This window comes from Malaclemys terrapin, chromosome 3 (assembly GCF_027887155.1).
Source record: "Malaclemys terrapin pileata isolate rMalTer1 chromosome 3, rMalTer1.hap1, whole genome shotgun sequence".
Taxonomy (NCBI): Eukaryota; Metazoa; Chordata; order Testudines; family Emydidae; genus Malaclemys; species Malaclemys terrapin.
Window position 1 is genome coordinate 81153547 of NC_071507.1, and position 23704 is coordinate 81177250.

Below are 23704 nucleotides of genomic sequence, written 5' to 3' on the forward strand. Positions count from 1 at the left end.
CATGATTTGGTACCATCACTGATAATTTTTAATGTACTCTACAACTCTAAAGTGTTTGTCGGGAATACGGTTTATACAAAAGATGCTGTAACAATAAGTTATGTTGAACATTTAAATCTTGATTATCTGAAGCTAAGTTATCCAAAAAACAGGGCTATATCACCAGCATTTCTTATAATTAAAGGACCAGAGCCTACAAATTGCTTCATGTTCATGGACTTGTGCCCAAATTAAGCCCTGCGATGTTTGCCCATGCAAAGCAGCCGAGAGGACCTGAACCAAAATTCTCTCGTCTATCTGAAATTGATCAGTGTCCCTATGACAAGAGATCACTCTGTGCTTTGTTTTTCCTGTTTTACTTTCAGTCACCTCCAGGGTCATCCCAGCCCCACAAAGCACAGAAAAGAAGTGAATTTCACTAGAAATGCCTCTATCACTCACACCCCTTCCTTCTCCAAGATACAGTCAAAGGAGGGGAGAAGTCCACATCATCCCACTGCCTTCAGGTGACAGGTACCTAACGAAGGTATTGACCATTCACCTCACCTCAGAGGCTTGCCAGGCTCATGGCACCGCGGAGACGGGGGCTGGCAGAGAGGCCAAGGCTGGCCAAGCAAAACAGGGCAAGCCCACTGCTCGTAGGGTAAGTAGCTATGGGACCCATCACGGGGCTGGGAGAAAGGACCCCGCGGCGGAGGGCAGCAAGGAATGACTAGCGGCCACCACCTCCTGAGAGCCACGGACAAGGAAGAACACGCCGCGCGCACCCTACGCGCACTCATACCCCAGGACATGCCGCGCGCGCGCGCCTCCCACCGCCACGCCCGGTAACACGCCGCGCGCCTCCCACGCGCAGTGACACGCCGCCCCTACATAGAGGGGTCCCAGGACAAGCGGGAACCTCTTCTATGCACCACTCCTTGCCGCCGCCTCCGCTGGCCCTTGCCCGGCGGCTCCCCCAGCAGGCAGCGGGGCAGGACGTGGCGCTGCCCGACCCGACTTACCGCACTCGGCCGAGTATTGTTCCCCCCAGTCCGGCGCCTGGGGGCAGCCCCCAGCCTGGCCCTGCCGCGGCTGCCGGTGCAGCTCCTGCTTGAGCAACGACAGGGCCGGGTACTGCTCGGTCAGGGCCAGCGCCGCCCGGGCCGCCCCCAGCAGCAGCAGCACGAGCAGTCCCAGCGCAACGGCGCCCCAGTAACAGCGGCAGCAGGTCCCGGTGGCAGATGCCATCTTCTCAGCGCGCATGCGTGCGCCTCCCCCTTTGCATGTTCAAGGTGGTTCCTTTCTGCCGCGCCCCCCACAGCGACAGGTGGGGGGAAGCTGCGGCCTCGCTCCCTCATGGGACTTGTAGTTTCCGGCCGTTGCATCCCCTGAACGAGCATAGTCTGGAAACTACAACTCCCATGATGCACTGCGCGGCGTCTCGCCTCCTCATTGCCCTGAACCGGGAAGCGAGGCAATTTAAAGCGGCCGGGAGGGGTTCCTCTGGTAACGGCCACTCGCCAAGGATGGGGGAGCCCGGCGGCTACAGGTGTGTCGAGTGCAACCGGGAAGCTCCTGAGCTTTACAGGGACTATCAGCGCGGGGTGCTGCGCATCGCCATCTGCGTGAGTGGGCCGGGCCGTGGGGTGGGGTGGGGTGGGGTGGGGGCTCCGGAGTGAGGGTGTCTGAAGCGGGTGGGGTCCCCCGAGCTCAGGCCCTGTCCGTCCTGGTTCGGGGGCAGGCGCCCGGTCTCCTGAGCTCTCCTCTGGGCGGGTGTTTTAGTCACACCGGCCCCTTTGCTTTCGGCATTGTACATACACACGCGCACTTACGTCGTGTCCGCAGCCCGAGCAACCTTCAAGCCGTCCCGGGTGCAGCTGCGCGGGTGGCAGCCCCCGTGCGAGCGGCGCTGTGGCAGGGATTACCCCGGGCTGTCTAACCCGAGACCGGGAATCAAAAACCTGGGGTCTGACCCGTTCCCTCCCCCCGCAACGGCTCAATCCTACAGGTTGCTCCAGGACGTTGTGCGGTGTGATTATTTTTGGTCCCGCATCTCTTTAATCTCTCATTCCCACAAACCCACCCAGGGATTTCCCAACACCCTCCCCGCCCCCCCAGTTTTGTGAACTAGTTACATGCAGTGTTGCTAATTTAGTGATTGTTTGGAAACTTGAATTGAAATTGAAACATTAATACACACTTTTAAAGCATTTAAAGTGTATGATAAAATGCACATATCTGAAAAAGTATAATAGATTTGAAAAGTTTGAACATAGACTAGCTCCCTTATACAGCTGTTGTTTTTTATGACCATGTCAGTGCATTCATTTTGGTGATGTTGGCCAACCTAATATTAGCTTTGTGCAGTGGCAGTATTATAGCCAATGAGGTTAATCTGAGGCGCGATTATTGCTAATTGAAAATTTCAAATGATGATTTGTAAGCAAAGTCTAAATGAGTTTTCCCTGACAGCTAGTGATGAGCTGTGGGGGGAAAGGCTTCAGGACCAGACTGTATTTACATTCACACCTAATCTACCTAGGTATCCAGCAAACAGAGCTGTATTGCCCAAGTGATAGATTTTGGCTGGGGTTGTGTTACAAATCACTTGAATGGAGGGGGAGAAGAGGGGGTAATGAAATGAACTTACCCTCAATTAGCACAGGCTATCAAGAGAGGGTGGGGACAGGTGTTTTGCTTGATGGTCTGCCTGAGTCACAAGTACTAGTTAACTTGCCCCCGCCACTGTTTTTAAAGACACAGCTGATTAGGCTCCATAGATAGTCTTTTGTTTTGTTAAGTGACTACTATAGCTGAAATCACTGATAATCAGGTCTAAGTGCTTAGACCTGCTGTGGGACAGTGTTTCTGTGGAAGAGATGGCCCAGTCTGCACTAGCAGTGAGGTTCCCCCACTGACAGCTCAGCTGAAATCATAGAGCTGGGTGGAACCTCAAGAGAGCAACTCCCAGAGGCCACAGTGGCAGGTGGGAGCAGAAGGTGATGGCACAGGGCCATTGGCAACAGAACAATGGCATGAACGGTGGCACAATGAACAACAGTGGCCAGAGCAAACAGTGAGCAGCTGGGGGAACGAGCAAGGTGCCTTCTTGCCCCCCACCTGGGAGGTGAACTCATGTGAAAACACCTCTGAGTCTCCGCCGACCAAGGACAACACTGGTGAGTGTTAATGAGGCTGTTAAGAATGCTGGAGACACAAGACAGTTCATGCGAACAAACATGGCTGTGGCATCATACTTTCTATTTAAGTAAGCTATACTGCACTTAACATTGGCCTCCAGTTTGTAAAGTGCATTGTCACTTGTTCATCCTGAAGTTGAACACTGGTTCCGAACAAGACCAGCAAATGCTAACTATTTTTCTGCAAGAAACTCAATTGACTGGCCAGAAACATGTGGTGAAAAAGTAAAGAACTTTCTCACCACATTCAAAAAAATTGCATATATGGCTGATGAATGCACCAGTGCAAATGGGCATCAAGTTATTAAGTCATTGTGTACATTATCTTGATGTCCGTGGTAGGCCAGTTGATGCATTTCTAGATGTTCAAGTTATAGAAGACACATCGGCTGCATCTGTGACAACCCACAACTTAGAAGAGTTAAATTCTTGTCAAGTGGACCCCAAACAGATGGCTACTTGTGCATTTGGTGGAGCTGCAAATTTCTCTGGAAGACGTGGTTCAGTATAAGCTTTTCTCAGATAAAAGTGCAAATCTAATCTCTCCTATACATACTGCAGAGGCCATCTACTCCAACTAGTGCTAGTACAAGCTGCAGACTTTTCAAAATACATTTAAAAAGCTATACATTTAATGTCTTCATTATATTATTTTTTCAGCAAGAGTCCAACAAGACCGAATATCTTGGAAAATATAGAAGATACACTGGGACTGAAGTTCAAATTAGTCCAACCTGGGAAAACCCTCTGGCTTTCTCATGAGCGATCTTTGGGTGTTGTCTTAAAATTACTCCAGACGTTATTTCTGGCTTTGGAAAGTATCTACCAAGATGGGATGGATCTAAGTAGTGAGGCTCATGGATTACTTTTGCTACTATGTTCAGAGAAGACTATTGCCATTCTCTTTCTTGTAAGTCTACTGTTGAAACCACTTGGATCATTAAACAATGCCATCCAGGCATCTTCTACAACAGTAGTAGATCTTTGTCCAGCAATAGAAGCTACATTTGGATCAATCAGTGAGCTATCCATTGAAAAAGTACTGGAAGAAGCAAAGACTTCAGAAGTTGATTAATGAAGGCATTTATATTGAATCCTTAAGTGAAGAGGACAAGAAGTGTTTAAGACAACTGAAAAAGTACACAGACTTTATTCTTAAAAATCTACGTGTCCTATAAAACACCGACAGTTGAGTGGAGTGAGACACTACCAGCAATGGGGCGGCCATGTACTCAGGACAGAATACAGAATTTGAACATAGAGTGGAATATCATACAATGAATGAATGAAGATTTGATTTCAACTTTTTTTTATCATCACTAGTGGCTTAACCCGATCTTTATGCTCTTTCTTGGGATGAAAGAAATAGGAATTCATCTCTTGTACTCCCAGTCACAACAGCTACCGTTGAGCGTTCTTATTGAATAGAATTTTGTGTTCTGAAAGAAGTCGCTTTCTGCCTGATCATGTGAATGAACTAATGAGCATATCAATTGAAGGAATGGAAGTACCGGACACACGAGAAGCCACCAAAGATGAACGCATTGCATTCAAGAAGTTCATTAACTGAGTTGTGCAAAATTATAACAAGAAACCAAGAAGGATGTAGATATAGTGCTTCATAGAAGACTTGAGTAGCCAACTTTAATTTGTGTGATGATTTTAGAAACATGAGTTAAATCTAATAAAATAGTCATGAAACATTTTTCAGTTTTTAATATGGTGCTATACAGCCCACCTTAACCCTCAGTCTCACCCCTCATTGGCCCTGACACCCCCCTCGTAAATTAGACCACCACTACCCCCATTTCAATTCCTGGGGAAAACACTGAACTCACCAAATTCCCTCAGTCTAAATTTTGTTTTGTTTTCTGTCTACTTACTCATCCTCCTGCAAACCTCCCTCCTTCCCCCTCCCACCACCACTAGTCAGGCCATATGTTTGGAATGGATATTTCCTCTTTCCCTCAATTTGGTGGTCAGTCAGTCTTAGTAACAAATATTTTCAATGAGCAGGTTCTGGTAGATTGTATCCTAATTGCTGGCTAGCTGTGCCTAGTTCAGGGTATTCTCATGCCACCAGACCTCACAGTCTCATACTAAAGTCAGTACTATCTTGCGAAGAGGTCCCATCCCTCACTTCTGGGTTTCATGTGTTTCAAAACCCAAACCTGAAGGTTACTCTTGAATGAGATTGGGAGGCAGCCTGCCTCAACACCAGGGTTAGAATGGTGGTCACTTTTATGTGCATCTGAGAACTATTATAATTACTCCTTCATATCCCAGTCTTTAATGCCTCCATTAGAGGCTGTACATACCAAGCAGTACCTATTTGAGGAGCATTTCCTTTTTTATTATGGATATTTAATCTTTTTTCTTGACAATTTGCCTCCAAAACACTTCACTTTGTCCAGTGCGTTTCGATTCTGCTTGAAAAGGCTTACTTCTGTTTTTCTCTCCCAAATGTTCTTACTGACTTCATAGTTAAGGTTGAAATATCCTTTCTGTTTTAGACCTTTCCTTATTTATAGCTTTCAATTTTTGGTAGTACTTACCTGTGTTTTTGTTGCCAATGGCTTGTTTATTTCTAGTAGTGGGTGAAAAATAGGGTCACTTACAGAATTGTATGAAAGACTTTGATTTTGATTTTTGGTATTGAAATGGAAGTACCTGGAAGTGTGCCTCAATTACCCGTTGGTTTCCATTCATGTTCATGTTATGTCCCAGTACAACCCCTGAACTTGTTTATTCCTTGCAAATCAGAAAAATTTGCTTATGGCACAATTCATAGAAAAATGTTTATGCTAAAAAATTACCCTTGTATCATTTGGAATGTCATTGTTATTATCCAGTATATACTTCATATATTTTTTGCATGATATTTGGGCTCTTAGCTTGAGAAGAAATAATGCAATATCTTGCCACCTGCCAAGCCCTAAATTTGTAACTAAACTCCAAATGATGGGCACACAACACGAAATAGTTGAGCAGGGAATTTGGACAAAATGTACAATAACTTTAAGTGTTCTGTCACTTCAGTTTTATGCTTGAACATTTCTGATATTAATAGTAAACAGCATATACAGTAAACACCTGGTTTGTGAAGGTCTTAGGTTAATTTTGGTTTTTAAAAAGTAGTGGTTAGCATAAGTTGAGATAGAACAGAGAGAGTGTCTTCCTTGACCCAGAAGAGGCTGAACACGAGGCAGAGATAAATTATTTATTATGATGGAGAAAGTTGACATTCTCATCCTCTTCCTCTCCCACTAGAGCAATCAATTAATGATCAAACAGCTGCAAGCATGCTCAAAATCTCTGCAGACTCATTAGAAATGTGCACAGTTCAGTAGATCTCTCAGGGCAAAGACAAGGCATTATAATGGAGATTTCTGCAGGTCTTAAATGCACATTGCAATGAAAGATTGACTTTTCCCTTCCCTCCTACCCCCCCCCCCCTTGGTTTTAGTGTAATGTATCATGTTAGTAATGGATCTATGCTACAAACTATGTAAATCATTGATAAGATGCAAATTAAAAGATCTTTGCAATGGTGTATCATTCTAGTGTACAGTAGGAATATAAACACTATTCTGGAACTGTTTAATGGTAGCGGCAACTCATGGTGTCGGATGCCATCAGGTGCTCGAGGGACATCGGCAATACCAGGAGGGATGAGCTGCAGTGCTGATAAGCGCAGTTGGGAAAGTATCGTCTAAATGGACAACCTACCCTAAATTCTCAATTACTGAGGGACAATCCTCACTCATTGCTATATTTGCTTTCCACAACTAACTGTATAACTTTTCATGAGTGATGTACCTGAATACTTGGATGCTAATATCTAAACTGTATTGTTAAATTTATTCACCTAAATTTGGGTTATTGCTAATTATGCACTATATGTATCTTACGACTTTTAAAAACAAACTTTGTAGTTGTGGATAATCTAAGTACTATACCCAGACGAACAGATACACACGTTAAGAAAGAGTATTATAACTTTTTAATATGAGGTTTAATAAAAATTTTAAATCTGTTAAAGGGAAATCAAGAGAAACAAGATGGGCGAGGTAATATCTTTTCTTGGACCAATTTCCATTAGTGAAAGAGACAAGATTTTGAGCTTACACTAACAGACGTTGAAAGCTTGTCTCTTCCACCAACAGAAGTTGTGCAATAAAAAATATTCTCACCTACCTTGTCTCTCTAATATCTTGGGACCTGCACAACTACAACAGTGCAAATATGGAAATCAAAGGCACTTCAAATACTATGCCATAAAACAAGTGCAATATTTACACCTCAAGCCATAGCACATCAGATTTATCACATCTCATAAACTAATGTGGATCAGTCATGGTGAGTATTTGGAGGAAGTAACTTCCAGGGAAAACTCAGGAGCCTTGTTGATGTCCAGTAAGTGGCACTCTTTCCTCTGGTTCAGTATTTAACAAACTGGTATTAAGGGGTTCTGTGATTCTGGAGGGGCATGGTCCAGATTAGATGCAAAACAGAAGTCTGGGCAACTTGTGGTTATTAAAAAATCAAAGTTGCTTTTTGCACAAGTTGAGGGTGTTAATGCTAGTGTCAAGTCCAATTTACAGTTTGTCTACTTAAAATTCCCCATGTGATTTTAATTGTATATGATATTCTTCATTTATTCTGAACTATCATGCTTTTGCCACTGGCTGCCACTGGGGGTTCACCACACCTTAATGTCCAGATTATTGTTCCCAGTTGCTGCTACAGGTTGTCATAGTGTACCGCCTCTGCCTCCTTTCCCAACCCACATACGAAAGAACAAACAGGCTCTAAAGGACTTCTTGGCTTCCTTCTTTCTACTCCTTATGACCTCTATTTTATAAGGACACAAGGTTCTTCAATGGATATCAATCCAAATTCAACCTGGTGTCACCACCAAAGGTAAATGTGGCTATCTTCCCTGATGGTCAAGGGTATCCAGTGTTTATTGTGTGGGGGAGATTTTTTTTTTTACCTGGGAAAAAATGGTGGTCTTGCTATACTGGTCTTTTAGAGACAGCCAAGTCCAGGAAGACATCTCTTCCTTTCTCTCCCCTGGGCATGAAAACTAGCTGCAGCAGACCAATAACAAAAATAAAGTATGAAATGTCTTTTGACTCCCTCCACCTGCTTTCACAACCAATGCTACAATGGGTGGTCAATATTGCAAGTATACTCCCTTTCAACCTAAAAGTTAAATAGACCAATATCCTCTCCGGGGGGGGGAGTAGAGAAACACTGTTTTTTGCAAATATATGGGGCCTTGATCATTGAGGTCCAGTGCCCAGGCATATCAGTTCCCACCGTTCTCTAAGGGAGATCGTTAGAAAGCTGAGGCTATTTACAAAGTCACTGGAAAATCTTGGTTCCTACCAACACTATAGAATGGAATGCAGGTCACATTGCAAGTTGAAGCAATCCCTGAAGTACAAGAGAGAATACCACTTTGCAAATGGTAGCTGGAACAAGTCTCGGGTGCTGATGTGAGGTGAAGTGCCTTCGAGTAATCTGCGTAACTCTCAAGCAGCCCTGTCTGGACTTTGACCCCTGACATAGTGCCAGATTTTCTTTCATATTGGGGGGTGGAGGGAAGGGGTACCTATTACCTTTACTCAAAATGAGGTCACTAGATATTCTCAGAAGGAGGTACTCTGTAGGGCTGTGCAAGAATCACAGGAACAGTTTTGCCTTATTAGTGATGTCCATGCAGCTCCAGCACCCAGGGAAATGTCAGTACATTAATGAAACCTACATCATCAACTTCAGAATAATATAACCTACGTCCCCTCAAGAGCTGTTCCCTATACTATTTCTAGCCTCAGGTTATCAGGAATAAATAGCCCAAGGCTCCATAAGAAGCTTCATTAAGGAATTTCTTTAGATATTTATCTTCACATTCCCATTTTATCATTTGATGGACAATTCTCCACTTTGCATATGAATGGTATTTTTTTCTTCAACTCCGATCATTACAGTGTGATGAGTGGTTCCAGGGTCTCTTTCAGGATCATGGTAGTATTAATATTGGTTAAGGAAGAAGGAAATTCATGCCTATCTCTTCCTGGAAAATTCTGATCAGGGCTGTGTGCAGAGAAAAAGCTGAAACAAACACAGATCGGGATACAGGCATAGCTTTCCTTTTCCTGTTCAACCACTGGCAAAGATTTGTTTCACAAGTGTTGCAGCATATGTGTGGGACCCACCTCTTGTCCTGATCTCCAATTTTGCAGCCAAAATAAAGGTGATAGGCTTTCTTAACCATAGTGGTTATACTGTGCTTTTGTGATGCAAAAGTCACTTCACCACAAACATAGCAGAAGTTATCTGCACTGTTCACACACGTACGAGGCATCTCTGCTCACTTTGGCTAAACAGAAACGTGTCCCTTTGCAAAATCAAACACTGACAAATAAGAGAGCACACCACTGTATGATTTCTAGAGCTGATATAGGGCAATTTGTTCAGCAGAGTGTTGTAAGCTTCATTATGATTGCATAATCCATGACTTCTAGGAATAACATGATGCAATTCAGATCATGTATGATGCAATACCAGCTTCAGATTGCATCATTCATTTTTTTGCCTAAAAAGCAAGTACTGTCCAAACCCAGTCATAGATTTATTCATAGAATCCATGAAATAAAAGATGTATTTTAGTCATTTCTGGTTTAAATTGAGATCCCTTCCCTTTATAACTCACTTATCCTCCACCATTCCCAAGTCAAGGGTCGTATATCCTGCCCAATAGCATATCTTGAAAACTAGAGCCAATCAACAATTTTAAGCATCATTTTCGTTCTCAGTGACCCAGAATTAGTAAAGTTTGACTACATTTATTTCAGAAGCATTTTGGCTGTAGAGCAGTGTAATTATTATCTCTAATCAAATGAGCTTTTGAAGTTGGGAGCCTTCTTGGATGAGACCCACTATTCTATTGTTGTTCAGATAGGTAGTCCTCACAACTGTCATAACATTGAGTCACAAAGTAAATTCAAGAAATAGTATTCCTTCCGTCAAGCATCATAGTTCATGCGGTAAGAGCACAGTCTGAGGACAAAAGTCATGTCTCCACTAATGAGATCTACTAGATGGCCATGTGGACATCCATACATAAATTCACCAAATTCTACATATTGGTTATCAATTGCCATTTTTCAGTAGAAGTCTTCTCCATGCCTCAGTGCCCCTGGGAAGATAGAGGATATATGATTTCCTTTATCTTGGGTGGCCATAGTTAAAGGGTGATCCAGCTTCCCATCCTGGAGACACGCTGCAAAGAAAGTGAAGGGAAGTTATCAAGGTTTGACAATGCCCAAAAATTGAGAGAAAATTTCAGTTTTTGTAAACAAACCTCATTGATAGAAGGAAGGAAAGAGAAGGTAGGGAAACATCTAGCATTTAAAAGGAAGGCTTCAGTGAGGTAAAATTCATAATCCTAGGTGACACCCCATAAGCAATTCAAGGCACTTTTATGTAATTCAACCAGTCTCTCCCTCAAACTTTACAATAAAACAGCTGGATTAATTGAGCAATATGCACACGATCTGCAGTTAGCGTTTATGCAGTTAAAATTTAATTGAAAAGCCCTTTTTTTTTTTTTTTTTTTTTTAAGCAGCAAGGAGGAGAGAGAAAAAGCAGGGATGAGGGCTAAGTATTCATGTGGTGGAGATGGGGCAAAGAGGCTGTCAGGAGTCCAAAAGCAACACTGAAAATAAAATACGTGTTATCATTCTTATATATACATATATATATATATGTATATATATATAATTCAGCAGAATTATGTGGTATTAGAAGTGTTTCCCTACTATTAGTCTGAGGGAGTTCATGCAAATCGGGCCACTGGCAGAATAAAGACAGAGGATTTAACTTCAATACAATCTAAGACTTAAATGGTCTAATTTAATAATAATATGCAATTACCTTTTTCTCAATGCATCTTATCTCTGCAAGATGGCTGAAGAAGGATTATCAATTTGCATACTTCAGCAGTTATTGCAGACTATTTAATTTGTCAAAACGCCCAGCCATTTGTGATGTGACAAGCTTTCATTCCTACTAATCCTCTTTCTGTTGTGTTCTATGTATAGCATGTGTTGGTGGTGACAGACTAGAACTCCTATTCATGATGCTACATTGTCTGTTTCATATGTTTTGTGTGTATATGGTTTCCAGAAGCTGCAAAGTAGAAAACCCACAGTTGTCATCAAAATTGCTATTTATATGTGCGTGTTCACAGCAGCCTCCTCACAGGAATCCCTGTAGGGATTTTTGTTCATAGTCTGGGTAGAGTGGGATGGTCTGGTATTTCTAAACTGCATGCAAATCATTCACTAATAGTATGCTGCCTGTATCCTTGACACAGGCATTTGCTTAGTTGACCTTCTTCAGTGTAGTCTTTCTGCATGTTCCCTTACTTTGGCTCTGTCATCCTTTTCTTCTTTGTTGGCTCCAAATAGGGAAGTCTCTCCTAGAGTTGCACTTATGCATCCATGCTTTAAAGTTTTGTGCTTTTAATGTGAACATGGGGGCACCTTGCATCTGTCTCCATCAAGCACCTACGCTATTCCCTTGTGCTCAAAGGTGAGTTCGTTTTGCTTCTGACTGTCCAGAATTTCTGTGAACACAACCCCAAACAGTTCTTTACAAGTTTCTTGTGCTACACCAGCCTGAAGCCTGTGTAAATTACTGCCTTTTCAGAATGTTCTTTCATGATTCTTCTTTAGGGGAAAAAAAATGAAGTGAGACATTGCCTTTAATTAGAGCTGTAATCTGTTCCATGGTAGATTTCACACACTATTAAATGGTCGTTACATTCGTCAATTAATTGTATCCTTTCTTCCATCTCTCTGACTTTAATTTCAAGCCTATCAAACTGCTGGTTAATTAAGTCAATTTTTGAATCCATTACCTCTAACTCTGTCCTGCTACATAATCCTATGTAACATTTTCTTCTCTGATCCAAAATGTGGTTCCCTTAGAACCTGGCCAAACTATACTGGTTTGGGGGGGGACACCATACCTCTAGCACAGAGGTGGGCAACATCCAGCCCCCCCGGCCCCTCCCCTGCTGTTCCACCTCCCCTGCAGCCTCAGCGCGCCGCACCGCTGGTGCAATGCTCTCGGTGGCCAGGCAGCATTGCTGTAGAGCTGCAGCCTGTAGCGCCACCAGCCACTGATGCTCCAGCCAGCGCGGTAAGGAGGCAGGGAGCAGGGCCGTGGGGAAGTTCAGGCTTGAAATTAGACGAAGGTTTCTGACCGTCAGAGGGGTGAAATATTGGAACGGCCTTCCGAGGGAAACGGTGGGGGCGACGGACCTGTCCGGTTTTAAGATTAAGTTAGATAAGTTTATGGAGGGAATGGTTTAATGGTAAAACATAGTAGCCAAGGAAAACCAAGCAATGGTACGTAAATAGTATAATGGCCAACAGGGGTCAGGCTAGAGACTCTTGCCTACATGCTCGGGGTCTTACTGATCGCCATATTTGGGGTCGGGAAGGAATTTTCCTCCAGGGTAGATTGGCTGAGCCTCTGGAGGTTTTTCGCCTTCCTCCGCAGCATGGGGCAGGGATCACTAGCAGGAGGGTCTCTGCCGATTGAGGTCACTAAAACACAGGATTGGGGACTTCAACGGCAGAGTCCACGGAAGGGTTTTGTGGCCTGCGGCATGCAGGGGGTCAGACCAGATGATCATAGTGGTCCCTTCTGACCTTAAAGTCTATGAGTCTATGAGATGGTGTTGGATAGAGGGCAGGAGAGTTTGGGGTGGTGGTCAGGGGTGGGGGTGTGGATAGGGGTCGGGCGGTCAGAGGGTGGGGAACGGGGGAGTTGAATGGGTGCAGGGATCCCAGGGGGCAGTCAGGAAGGAGTGGGGGTTGGATGGGGCAGCAGGGGGCAGTCGGGCAGGGGTTCCGGGGGCAGTTAGGGAGAAGGGTTGGGTGGATGGATGGGGCAGGAGTTCCAGGGGGGCAGTCAGGAATGAGAGGAGGGATTGGTTGGGGCGGCAGGGGGCAGTCAGGGGTGGGGATTCCGGGGGCGGTCAGGGGACAGGGAGTGTGGGGGGGGAATAGGGAGTAGGGGTCAGGCCATGCCTGCCTGTTTGGGGAGGCAGAGCCCTCCATAACCAGCCCTCCATACAATTTCTGAAACCCGATGCGGCCCTCAGGCCAAAAAGTTTGCCCGCTCCTGCTCTATCACAAAGCCTTGTGACTCAATGCTCCTGATGGTGGCTTCACTACTGATGATGTCAAATTTTTGGTAAATTTCATTAACTGTTTTTGGATTCTTAAACTCTCCAACAATAACAGGATCAAAAATGGAGGTTCCCAGCCAATGGGAGCTGCGGAGCCAGCGCTCAGGGCGGGGCAGAGGTGGAGGCAGCATGCAGAGCTGCCTGCCACGCCTCTGCCTAGGGGCTGCAGGGACTGGCTGCCACTTGCAGGGAGCCGCCTGAGGTGAGCGCCCCTGGGATACAGCATCCTGCACCCCCTCCCATGCCCCAATTCCTTGCCCTGCACCCAAACTCCTCACAGAGCCCATGCCCCGCACCCTAGCCCCGCATCCCTCCTCCCCCCACACACTCCGAACCCCTCGTGGCCGTTCCTCCGCCTAGGAGAAGCATGGACATGTCGCCGCTTCCGGGGAGCCTACTGGTCCCATGCCAACTGGACGATAAACCAGACTTTCTATGAAGATTAGAAATGCTGGTTTATAGAGCTTTCTGGTTGGTACAGGGCCAGATAACACAGCATTTACTGTATTGTGAAAGGGCTGCACAGCAAGGAAAAGGGTTCTTTTCCCCAACATTGTCTCTTAGCTTTCTACTCTGAACTATCTTTCTTTACGTTACAGAAATTATTGCAATATAAGGTTAGGTTTTTTTAAAAATGAAAATATAAATCAGCCATGCTCAAATAACAAGCCTTAGCAGGCTGCTGGTGAATTCCTTAGATGTTTAAAGGCACTCAGTTGTGTCTGACTGAGATGTCACAAAATACCATGTAGCATACCCAGGTGTAATTTATTGTTCTATATAAATCAGAACTTAATTTTAGAACATATAAAAATAGCTGATATCTTTTATTTTGTTGGGGTGGGGAAACCAATTGAAAGCTTGAATGCCAGAATAAAAAAATGAACTTTTTTGCCTGAATTAAAATCCATTGCAAATAGGGGCTTCACCACAGAAATCCTGACATAACTTAAAGAAATACTTTGATGCCTCTATAGTGTTGCTGTAAACAAATAAGAACAGCAGGTTTTTCAATAAACTCATGCTTGTTCTTACTTCTTGTTACTTTGTTAATTTCAGAAATCCTGCCAGAAACCTGTGGACAAGTACATTGAGTATGATCCTGTTATCATCTTGATTAATGCCATCTTATGCAAAACACAGGCTTATAGGCATATTCTTTTCAATACACAGATAAATGTAAGTTGTTGGGTTTTTTCTCCCTTTGGCTTTGTACGAGATGTATAAGACTCTGATGACAAGTGAATAAGAATCACAGTGAAAACAAGCTTTTGTAGCTGTCCTAAGAGTTTTTTCTTTCTCCTGCCCCTCCACAAGTCCTAAGAAGTTTAACTACTATTTTGTTCTCTGCCCAAATTAAGGGTCAAATGCTATAAACAAAGCATGTGGAATACCAAACTCTGTAGCTGCTGCTGGGAGAGCTACCATCTAGGTAGAGTTAGCAAACACAGCTATCATATTAAAGATATTGCTTACAAGAGTTAAAAACTTATTTTTGTCAGAAGAGTGAGCACACGTGATTTGGAATACACACAAGGAGCAGAGCTGTTGAACAAGAAGAGGCCATATTTCAGTAGTCATTTTCTGACCAGAGCCATTGGAAGAGGTCTGCTTCTGCTGCAAATTGCTTATTACAATCACCACTAGAAATGCATCTCTTTAAATTCAGCAGTAATATAAGGTACAATACTAACATATTAGTATACTAGAAGAGACTAGTATTACCCTTTTACAGGCTTCCTCTACTGTAGTAAAACCAGTTAGAAAAATTATTATGGCAAAAGATGATGATGGTTGCATGTTAGGAATCGCTGATGCTTAAGTACCCACTGTGAAATGCCGTAGAAAGAGCTAAAGCTGCCATGCAATGACAGGATCCAGAGAGCTGTTGAGAGTATTGTGTGGGTTAAAGCACTTCCATGTGTCTCAGTTGAAATTCTGAAGTTCCTATGTGCATGTCTACACAGTGCAACAACGCATACAGGAGGGGTGTGAATTCTAAAGTGCACTCAAGTTTTGCACGCTAACTGGCCAATGTAAACCCTGCTGGTGCACACAAAAAGTTCCCGCTAAAACTCTTAATGCACACCAGCAGGGTTTACATAAGCCAGTTAATGCACAACACTTTGGTGCACTTCAGAATTCATATCTTTCTAGTGCGCATTATCACACCGTGTAGACAAGCCCTTTGTGCTGCAGAGCAGCTGCACAAAAGGAAAGTTAGTCACTCAGGGTCATCTTTCTAGGCCATGTGATCTTGGTGAGCAATTGTGGACTAGTGATTTCCCAGGTGAGAAGTGCAGGAGCTGAAGGGTGAAAAGGAGCATAGAGTTTAAGCAATAAGACTTGAGGGGGCAAAATACCTGCTTCTGGAGACAGGATAGAGACGTCTTACTTGAGGCTTCTGAAAGGGCTTATCTATATTGAGAAATTGCACCAATGTAACTGAAATTGGTTTAGTTAACATAAGAATGACCCTACTGGGTCAGACCAAAGGTCCATTCAGTCCAGTATCCTGTCTGCCAACAGTGGCCCATGCCAGGTGCCCCAGAGGGAATGAACAGAACAGGTAATCATCAAGTGATCCATCCCATGGCGCTCACTCCCAACTTCTGGCAAACAGAAGCTAGAGATACCATTCCCGCCCATCCTGGCTAATAGCCATTGATGGACCTATCCTCCATGAATTTATCAAGTTCTTTTTTTAATCCTGTTATGGTCTTGGCCTTCACAACATCCTCTGACACAGAGTTCCACAGGTTGACTGTGCATTGTGTGAAGAAATACTTTTGTTTTAAACCTGCTGCCTATTAATTTTCATTTGGTGACCCCTAGTTCTTCTGGAGCTGGGGCTGGAGCCATGCAGAGCTATGCTTTGTGCTCCCAGCGGTCCCCAGAGCCCAATGCTCCACCACTGTGCCCACCGCCCCACACAGGCCTCGTGCTCCCTGCCCCCAAGCAGTCTCTGGAGCCCACCCGCTGGCCTCATGTACCCCCTCCCTGGAGCCCACCCAGGCCTTGTGCCCCGCAGCCCTCAGAAGTCACTGGAGCCCACTCACCCTGGTCTCATGCCCCCTGCCCCTGAGCAGTTCCTGGAGCCCCTCACCCTGGCCTCATGTCTTCCCTACCCCCTGTCCTTCGGTGCCAGTCCCTGGAGCCCTTTCTAGCCCCTGCCCCAACTGGCTTCTTTCCCTCCCCAGTCCACCTCATTACCCGCTTCTGCCACATCCCGGCCTCCCCCTATCTCCCCAGGGCTACTATCTGGAGTCTCCTTGGTCCCTTTCATGACCCAGAGCCTCCTTCCTGCCCCTCTGTTACCCAATCCCCAAAGGAGCTTCACACCACTAGTAGGATCATAGTCCAATAGCTTCACCTCCTGGCTCCAAGCTCAAAAAGTACACATTCACACCCTGCTTGGTTGCCCAGATCCCAGCCCATACCCATTCCTCTCCCTCCCTTCCACTCCATTTCTGCTACTTTGCTCAACTGGGGGCACAGAGAAATGTTTTTTGGGGCGCTGAGCAGCAATGCCAGGTGGCTCAGGCCAGCCCCGTGCATCCTGTTTTCAGTTTAGGGAAATAAGATCACATAAATGTGGGCAGGGAGCTGGCAGGCAATTGGGGAGCTCGGGCTGGTTAGGGGAGGGGAATTGGATGGAGGTCTGGATCTTGACTATGCTTTGACCAAGAGATTTGGAACTTGACAAAACATAGATTATCCCTGAACTAGGCTGATAGTCACATCCCTGATTGAGTTTTCCTATTGCTAGTGATGGAAGATCACTTTATTTATAAACCAGGCACATTAGATATGCATACACATTTATTTTGAACACAAACAGCCTGTGCCATTTTTTTTTACAGTCACATTTTTCTGGTGATACTTTAAGCTCTGTTTGAGACACTGAATTATGCTTGCATTGAGCCCCTTTTCTTCCCCTCCACATCCAAACACACTCACATACTACAACTTTTTCTTCTGCCCCAAGCTGCTCATATGACTTGTCAAGCCCAAACTCTCCGATTGGGCTAATGTGTTAAAGCAGCTAATTGTTATTAAAAAGTGTGCTAATCAAGTAGAACTGAACAACGGTCATTTGTTTCTATTCCTGAGCAAAAGTAATAAAGCTACCTCACTTGTGTGCCTAGAGATGCTAAGAGATTACCTTGAATTAAAAATACTTAATACTGATGCTTTCAACATTCTTTCATATCAGATTCACGGGAAGCTTTGCATATTTTGTTTGCTTTGTGAAGCTTATCTCAGGTGGCTGCAGCTACAGGATTCAAGCCAAAACACAGACCCTGATGACTTAATCAGATATGCCAAAGAATGGGATTTTTATAGAATGTTTGGAATTGCTTCTTTAGGTGAGAACTATGATTATTTCATATCATTATCAAATGATCTTTTATATTAAATCTTAAAGATGAATACATTGAAGAATTTGCTAGTACAGAATGCATGTCATATTCCACCCCAGAGGTGGCTGAGTGATCTCTCTGATAGATTAGATTTATATATAGACAGTCGAAAACATTTCTGTGGTCCTTCAGGGAAAAATAGCACAACATAAGTTACTTCATATATTCATATTCTGTTTCCTGCCTTCCTTTAATGCCACTGTACATGGCAATCACCTGATTGCAGTGCAGTCTGGGGTGATCAGCATTAAATATCAGTGCCAGACGATGACAGTATTTCAGAATACTAGGTCTGAATAGGCATCCATTTACACGGTGTTGTTTATAAGGGGTAATGGACAGCTATGCCTTATTTTAGGATATTAGCAGCATGCTGCATTTTATGTAAGATTTAATTGATTCAAATATCAGTTAACGAACGTGTTCTGCCACATGCTTTGTGTCTTATTTTAGGTTGCCCACCATTACATTTTAATGCCAGTTGCCTTTCCACATGTTGAAGCCAGATCAGTCCAAAATATACTGCTTCTAAATATAGCCTGTTTAATGCATCCTATTAGTAGTTGAAGATTCTCGTTTGTCCTATTCTAAAAATGTTAGGAACCTTTGGGAAATGTTGTATGGATTCTCTATAGCTAGTTTGTTTTACATGCCATTGAGAAAGAAAAGAGAACTAAAACCACGTCTCCTGACTGGCCAAATGTTATTTTAATTCTTTTACTGTAGAGGCAATTAGCAACTGGAAACATAAATTCCTTACATATTGATTCACTGCAAAGCTTATTCCTAGAGTTGAAGTGATATTGACGATGATGCTTATGAAAATAAACAGTAACCAGGAAAAAACATGTTGACTTCTAAACCTTAAACAAATAATTTTTTAAAAACATTTGCCAGAATGAACAATGACAAACCTGGTAGGTAGGGAAGAGATGTTGTTTCCAAGCTTCTAAAAGTGCATTTGAAACAACAGAAGGGGAAAAAATAAAAATTTAACTTTTTTTTTTTTTAAGTATATTTAAATCCTTGTGGTACTGCTGTCTAATTCAGACACATCTAATAGAACCATAAACTTCAGAGTTGAGAGAATCCTTAGTTTTTGGTAGCATAGCTACACCCCTAGACTGAAGTTACTAACTGTAATTCATCACCTGTGTACATCCTCAGCAAAAGTGCTACTGTAGATGAGGATTGGTGTTTATATTGCTGTATCTAACCTTGCTCTGAGCAGGTTTTTATTAAAGGGTGGTAAAAGTGCCTCTGAGCTCGGCCTTCGCTAGCACTTCCTCCAGTGCTACCATTGCTGGAGCAGCACTGATGGTGAATTAATCCAAATGCTACTAGTGTAAGGAAGGCCTAGTAATTCAGTAACACTTTGAGCTTTTGTGTTCTTCCCTGAGCCAAAAGATTCTTTGTTGCTAACCTTTCAGGGAATATACGTAATGTTGACATTGGCTAACCGGGTAAAGACTAGCTGAAAAGACAGACTGTATTTAGGAAGGAAAAGTAGAAATAGAGGAAAGTTTGCACATTAATTTTCCTGTGATGTGTGCAGTCATATAGATGGAAGTGACTGAATCCTTTTGATGGAGATTGGACTGATTTGGGTTATTGGTAGAATGAGTCATGCTTGGCTAGGTTAATAAAGATATACGGTGGGTGTGGAGACAATGAGAGGCTGTTTTGTTCATAACTGATTATAAAATTTTCTTTAAATAGTCAGAAGCTCAATTGTATTTGGCACTTGTCGTTTCACTAAGATTAATCAAGAAAGGTTTCGATTTGGTGTGTCATGCTGTTTTTCCTCCCATTTTCCACTCAGAACAAACTGCATTTTTGGTTGGCATCTTTACTGCCCTTTGGCTAGCAAGACCTGAGAGTCTGAAAACAAAGTCAGACTTCATCTTTCTTCTGAAAGCCCTGCTGTTGTCTAGCTATGGAAAACTTCTGCTGATTCCAGCTGTTATTTGGGAACACGACTATACGCCTTTGTGCCTCAAACTCATAAAAGTCTTTGTCCTGACATCAAACTCTCAAGCGATTAGAGGTACTTTTCTGCTTCTGTTTTATTAGTATAATATCTGTTAAATGAAGGGCCTGGTCCACACTAACCCCCCACTTCGAACTAAGATATGCAACTTCAGCTACGCGAATAACGTAGCTGAAGTTGAAGTATCTTAGTTCGAACTTACCGCGGGTCCACACGCGGCAGGCAGGCTCCCCCGTCGACTCCACGTACTCCTCTCGCGGAGCAGGAGTACCGGCGTCGACAGCGAGCACTTCGGGATCAATTTATCGCGTCTAGACAAGACGCGATAAATCGATCCCAGAAGATCGATTGCTTACTGCCGGACCCGGAGGTAAGTATAGATGTAGCCTAAGAGATACTGTTGCTATTACGTAAGTTACCACTACACATTGTTCTACTTACATTTTCAGTGATTTAAAAAAACAATCTGTTTCATATCTGAAGTATTGTTGAAATAGGGGTGGTTGGTTGGTTTTTTAGCCTAAAATTTTAACACCGGACCTTTCATCAAAAGTGAATGAAGCAGAAAATGTGTGTGGAAAACTTAAATTTATCTCACAATAATTATCTCTGTAGGTGCAAATCAGTTACAAATTGAGGCAACTCAATGTGGGTCACTCAGACATAGAAGGAAAATAGAATTCATGATTTATGTAACATATATTTAGTTTGATTGTCATCATTTTTACTGAAGTTGAAAATTGTATGTTAGCTTTTAAGGAGGCATTTTTTCCCCAGGTGTGCATAGAATCTTTTCTGTGTGACCTGCTTAAATATACATATTGATCTAAAGTCTCACACAAACTTTCCATTGACTTCAGAGAGGTTTTGACCAAACTGTTTAAACCTCTCCCACAGTAATACAATTATTGGACATACTGAGCATTTTGTTCTGTTTTCTTTTGCAGTTACCTTGAATTTAAGCCAAAAGCTCACTTTGTTGGCCATCTTGAGTGGATTAATGTTGGAAAATGGTATAGTCTACTTGTTCCAGAGAATGGGATGGAATGTTTGAAAAGGCAGCCCAGTGTCCATTTTCTAAATCTTGGATTACATTGAAAATCTAAAGAAAAACCAACATGGTACATTCTCAAAGAATTATCCTCCTACAGCAAGCCTCAAATAGTTTTCTGAACAAAAACTTTCCATGATAATTGACTGTAAACCATTATGATTTAAAATGAAAAACTTCAGTAGTCTGACTATTGTGTGTGTGTTATACCAGAAAACTTCAGTCTAAACTTGCTTACTTTCCCACCAAAAATATGAGTGTGCCACTATCCTAATAGCTTTCATAGATCCAGCTGTAACAGGAAAATGGAGACTAAAAATTTCAGTACTACCACCAATCACTACTTCAGATGTTTTTTCAGAAGGAGTTGGATGAGATATTTTCCTTAGGAGGGAAAAGGAGTTATTGAGAAAATTGAAATAGGAAAACAAAACCAGTACTTTCTCAGAGTCATGAACAGATAAAGAACTAAGTAGGGCCAGAATTGACTGTTCCGTGGTACAGTACACTTACAATGGACAGACTAAGCTTCATTCTCGGATGTTTGCGAAACAAGTCTAAACAATAAAGGAGTTATTTGTATTTTAATCTACAAAATGTAATATTTGTGACAGTGTTTTAAAGGACGTGTTCAAAGGGACAGCAACAACAAACCAAACTGTGGTAAAATGGATTTGAAGTGGTCTAACACATAATATAGGTGAGATCCTAACTTGTTGTAAATCTGCCAGTTTATGCTGAATATCTGGCCTATGCCTTTAAGAAAAGATACTTTACAGTGCTTCAGAAACTACTTCTGGGGGGATTCTGCGCCAAAAAATCTGAAAAATTTTGAAATTTTTGTCAAAATAATACAATATAATCACATTTTCAATTGTTTTGGTAAGTTATTTAAACTACAATACAGAAAAAATTCACTAACTATTCAGCATTTCTTAAAAATATGAAAGTTAAGTTACAAACACTTGGTAACTAATACCCTGCATTCCAGTTATAATCCTGGATTTTCATTTAAATTACATTACAGAACACTAAACAGCCCAAAAAAAAAAAAAAAAAAAGTAGAATGTCATTTTAAATTGCTCAGACTTTCACACATGAAAGTCATACAGTTTTGCTAATCATTGTACCTGGCTGGGTACTTTCGGAATTGCTTGGTTCTGATTGTCCTTACGTTTTATTGACTGCTTGGTAAATGTTTTATTTTCCCTCTAAGTCGTTTTGTTTTGTTTTTTAATGGGGAAGTAAAATAAATCCTGAGCTGTAATCTAACCCCATTGTGCCACTTTGGCACAGGAAAAAAAGTGAAAAAGCACATAGATTTTCCTAGCTGATTCCCATTTATAGGGCTTTACATCACTCTGGCAAGGTAGGAGCCTTAAAACTTTTACACGTTCTATGCTCCTGGGGGAGTTGACTGAGGCAGGCTGCTACATTTCTGCCTTGGAATGAGATCACTTAACCATCAACAGCAACATTAACAAAATGTGGGTTTGTTTTTTTTTTTTTCAAAAGCTATTTTCTTTAAAAACAAACAATTTTCAGTAACATGGTACTAATACTTAATTGTGGTTTTTTTTTTTTTTGATTTATAGACATGTTACTAGGCGTGCAGGCTGCTACATTTCTGGGCCAGAGCCTTCCTCATACATAATAAAAAGGCCTACCCCCTCCTTGCCCAGCAAGCCCCAGTAGCAAGAGAGAGGGATGAGGGAGTCTGAAGGGGTTACCTTATGAGGAATGATTATATGATTGTGTATATGGATATCATATGTGTCTCTAAATATTAAAAGGACAAACATTAAAGAAACCGGTATTATTTGAGTGGGCCAACGTGGTATAAAGAGATTCCAAGGGTACATCTATACTTACTTCCTGGTCCGGATGTAAGCGATCGATCTTCTGGGATCGATTTATCGCGTCTTGTCTAGACGCAATAAATCGATCCCGGATCGATCCTGGAAGTGCTTGCCGTCGACGCCGGTACTCCAGCTCAGTGAGAAGAGTACGCAGCATCGACAGGAGAGCCTGCCTGCCGAGTCTGGACCAGCGGTAAGTTCGGACTAAGGTACTTCGAATCGTAGCTGAATTTGCGTACCTTAGTCCGAAGTGGGGGGTTAGTGTGGACCAGGCCCAAGAAACATTTCATAACATTGAGGGTAAGGTCTCCTAAACTGTGGAATGTGATACTGATAGCCATCCCTTGAGAATGTGATACTGATAGCCCTAGGGACTCTGATAGCCCCATCCCTTGAGAATGTATTGTAATGAAGACGTCCTGATTAGCAGACTAAACACAAGGAAATCAGCTAGGCCTTCCTTTCCTTTCTCATTGATTAGTATTCTGTCAACCCATTAGCCAAGCTAGAGACATATATACTAAAATTTGTTAGCCTAGTCTTAATAGACTGTGGCTGGAACAGGGAATAAAATAACTAATCTCAATTGAAAAGTTATTTCCCAGCTTCTTTTCAAAAAAGAAAGCAATTGTCTGTCGAGAAAGCCGTATGTTTTTTGAGTACTTCATCTCTGCTCTCCCAACCAAGCAATACTAGTGCCCACAGTGCCACCTGGAGTCCAAAATGAAAGGGACTTAGTTTTGCTTTCAAAACTGTTCAATAGGAAAGTGTATTTGGAAGTTGATGTATGCTTTTTTCCTTTTAAATTTCATTCCGGTTCTGTTAAAACTAAATATTTTGGCTTAACACTTTAAATTTTTTATGTAAACCTTTACAAATTCAATTTTTTTTCTAAATTAAAAGTTTTATTCTACTTTTGTAGAAG

General features: G+C 42.7%; 2 protein-coding genes and 1 pseudogene across 5 annotated transcripts in view; 2 read left to right on the plus strand and 1 right to left on the minus strand.

The window, feature by feature from the left end:
• TTC13 (tetratricopeptide repeat domain 13) overlaps positions 1–1270 on the minus strand; it is a 73031-nt gene extending 71761 nt beyond the window's left edge. Inside the window, exon 1 of one of the 3 annotated variants that reach the window (XM_054022617.1) lies at positions 1005–1270. In XM_054022617.1, coding sequence (XP_053878592.1) covers positions 1005–1245 — 241 coding nt within the window. In that variant the 5' untranslated portion in view covers positions 1246–1270. The remainder of the gene's footprint in view (positions 1–1004) is intronic. The other 2 variants (XM_054022615.1, XM_054022616.1) reach the window with 2 other exon arrangements.
• ARV1 (ARV1 homolog, fatty acid homeostasis modulator) lies at positions 351–21794 on the plus strand. Of its 2 annotated transcripts, none has more exons than XM_054022621.1 (5): positions 351–643; positions 14515–14634; positions 17672–17825; positions 19702–19926; positions 20817–21794. In XM_054022621.1, exons 1-5 carry the CDS (start codon positions 425–427, stop codon positions 20921–20923), a joined length of 825 nt encoding a protein of 274 aa, XP_053878596.1. In that variant the 5' UTR covers positions 351–424; the 3' UTR covers positions 20924–21794. The 2 variants fall into 2 exon arrangements, with proteins under 2 accessions (XP_053878596.1, XP_053878597.1); XM_054022622.1 differs by lacking the exon at positions 351–643 and adding an exon at positions 1429–1607.
• LOC128835179 (U4 spliceosomal RNA) lies at positions 2338–2419 on the plus strand (annotated as a pseudogene).
• Positions 21795–23704: the final 1910 nt, after the last annotated feature.

Bases quoted from the DNA above. Each gene is read 5' to 3' on its own strand.
- ARV1 (XM_054022621.1), top strand. From the start codon at position 425: ATGCCTCTATCACTCACACCCCTTCCTTCTCCAAGATACAGTCAAAGG. The intron at 644-14,514 runs GTAAGTAGCTAT...TGTTAATTTCAG, and splicing joins GCAAGCCCACTGCTCGTAGG to AAATCCTGCCAGAAACCTGT. The intron at 19,927-20,816 runs GTACTTTTCTGC...TTTCTTTTGCAG, and splicing joins AAACTCTCAAGCGATTAGAG to TTACCTTGAATTTAAGCCAA.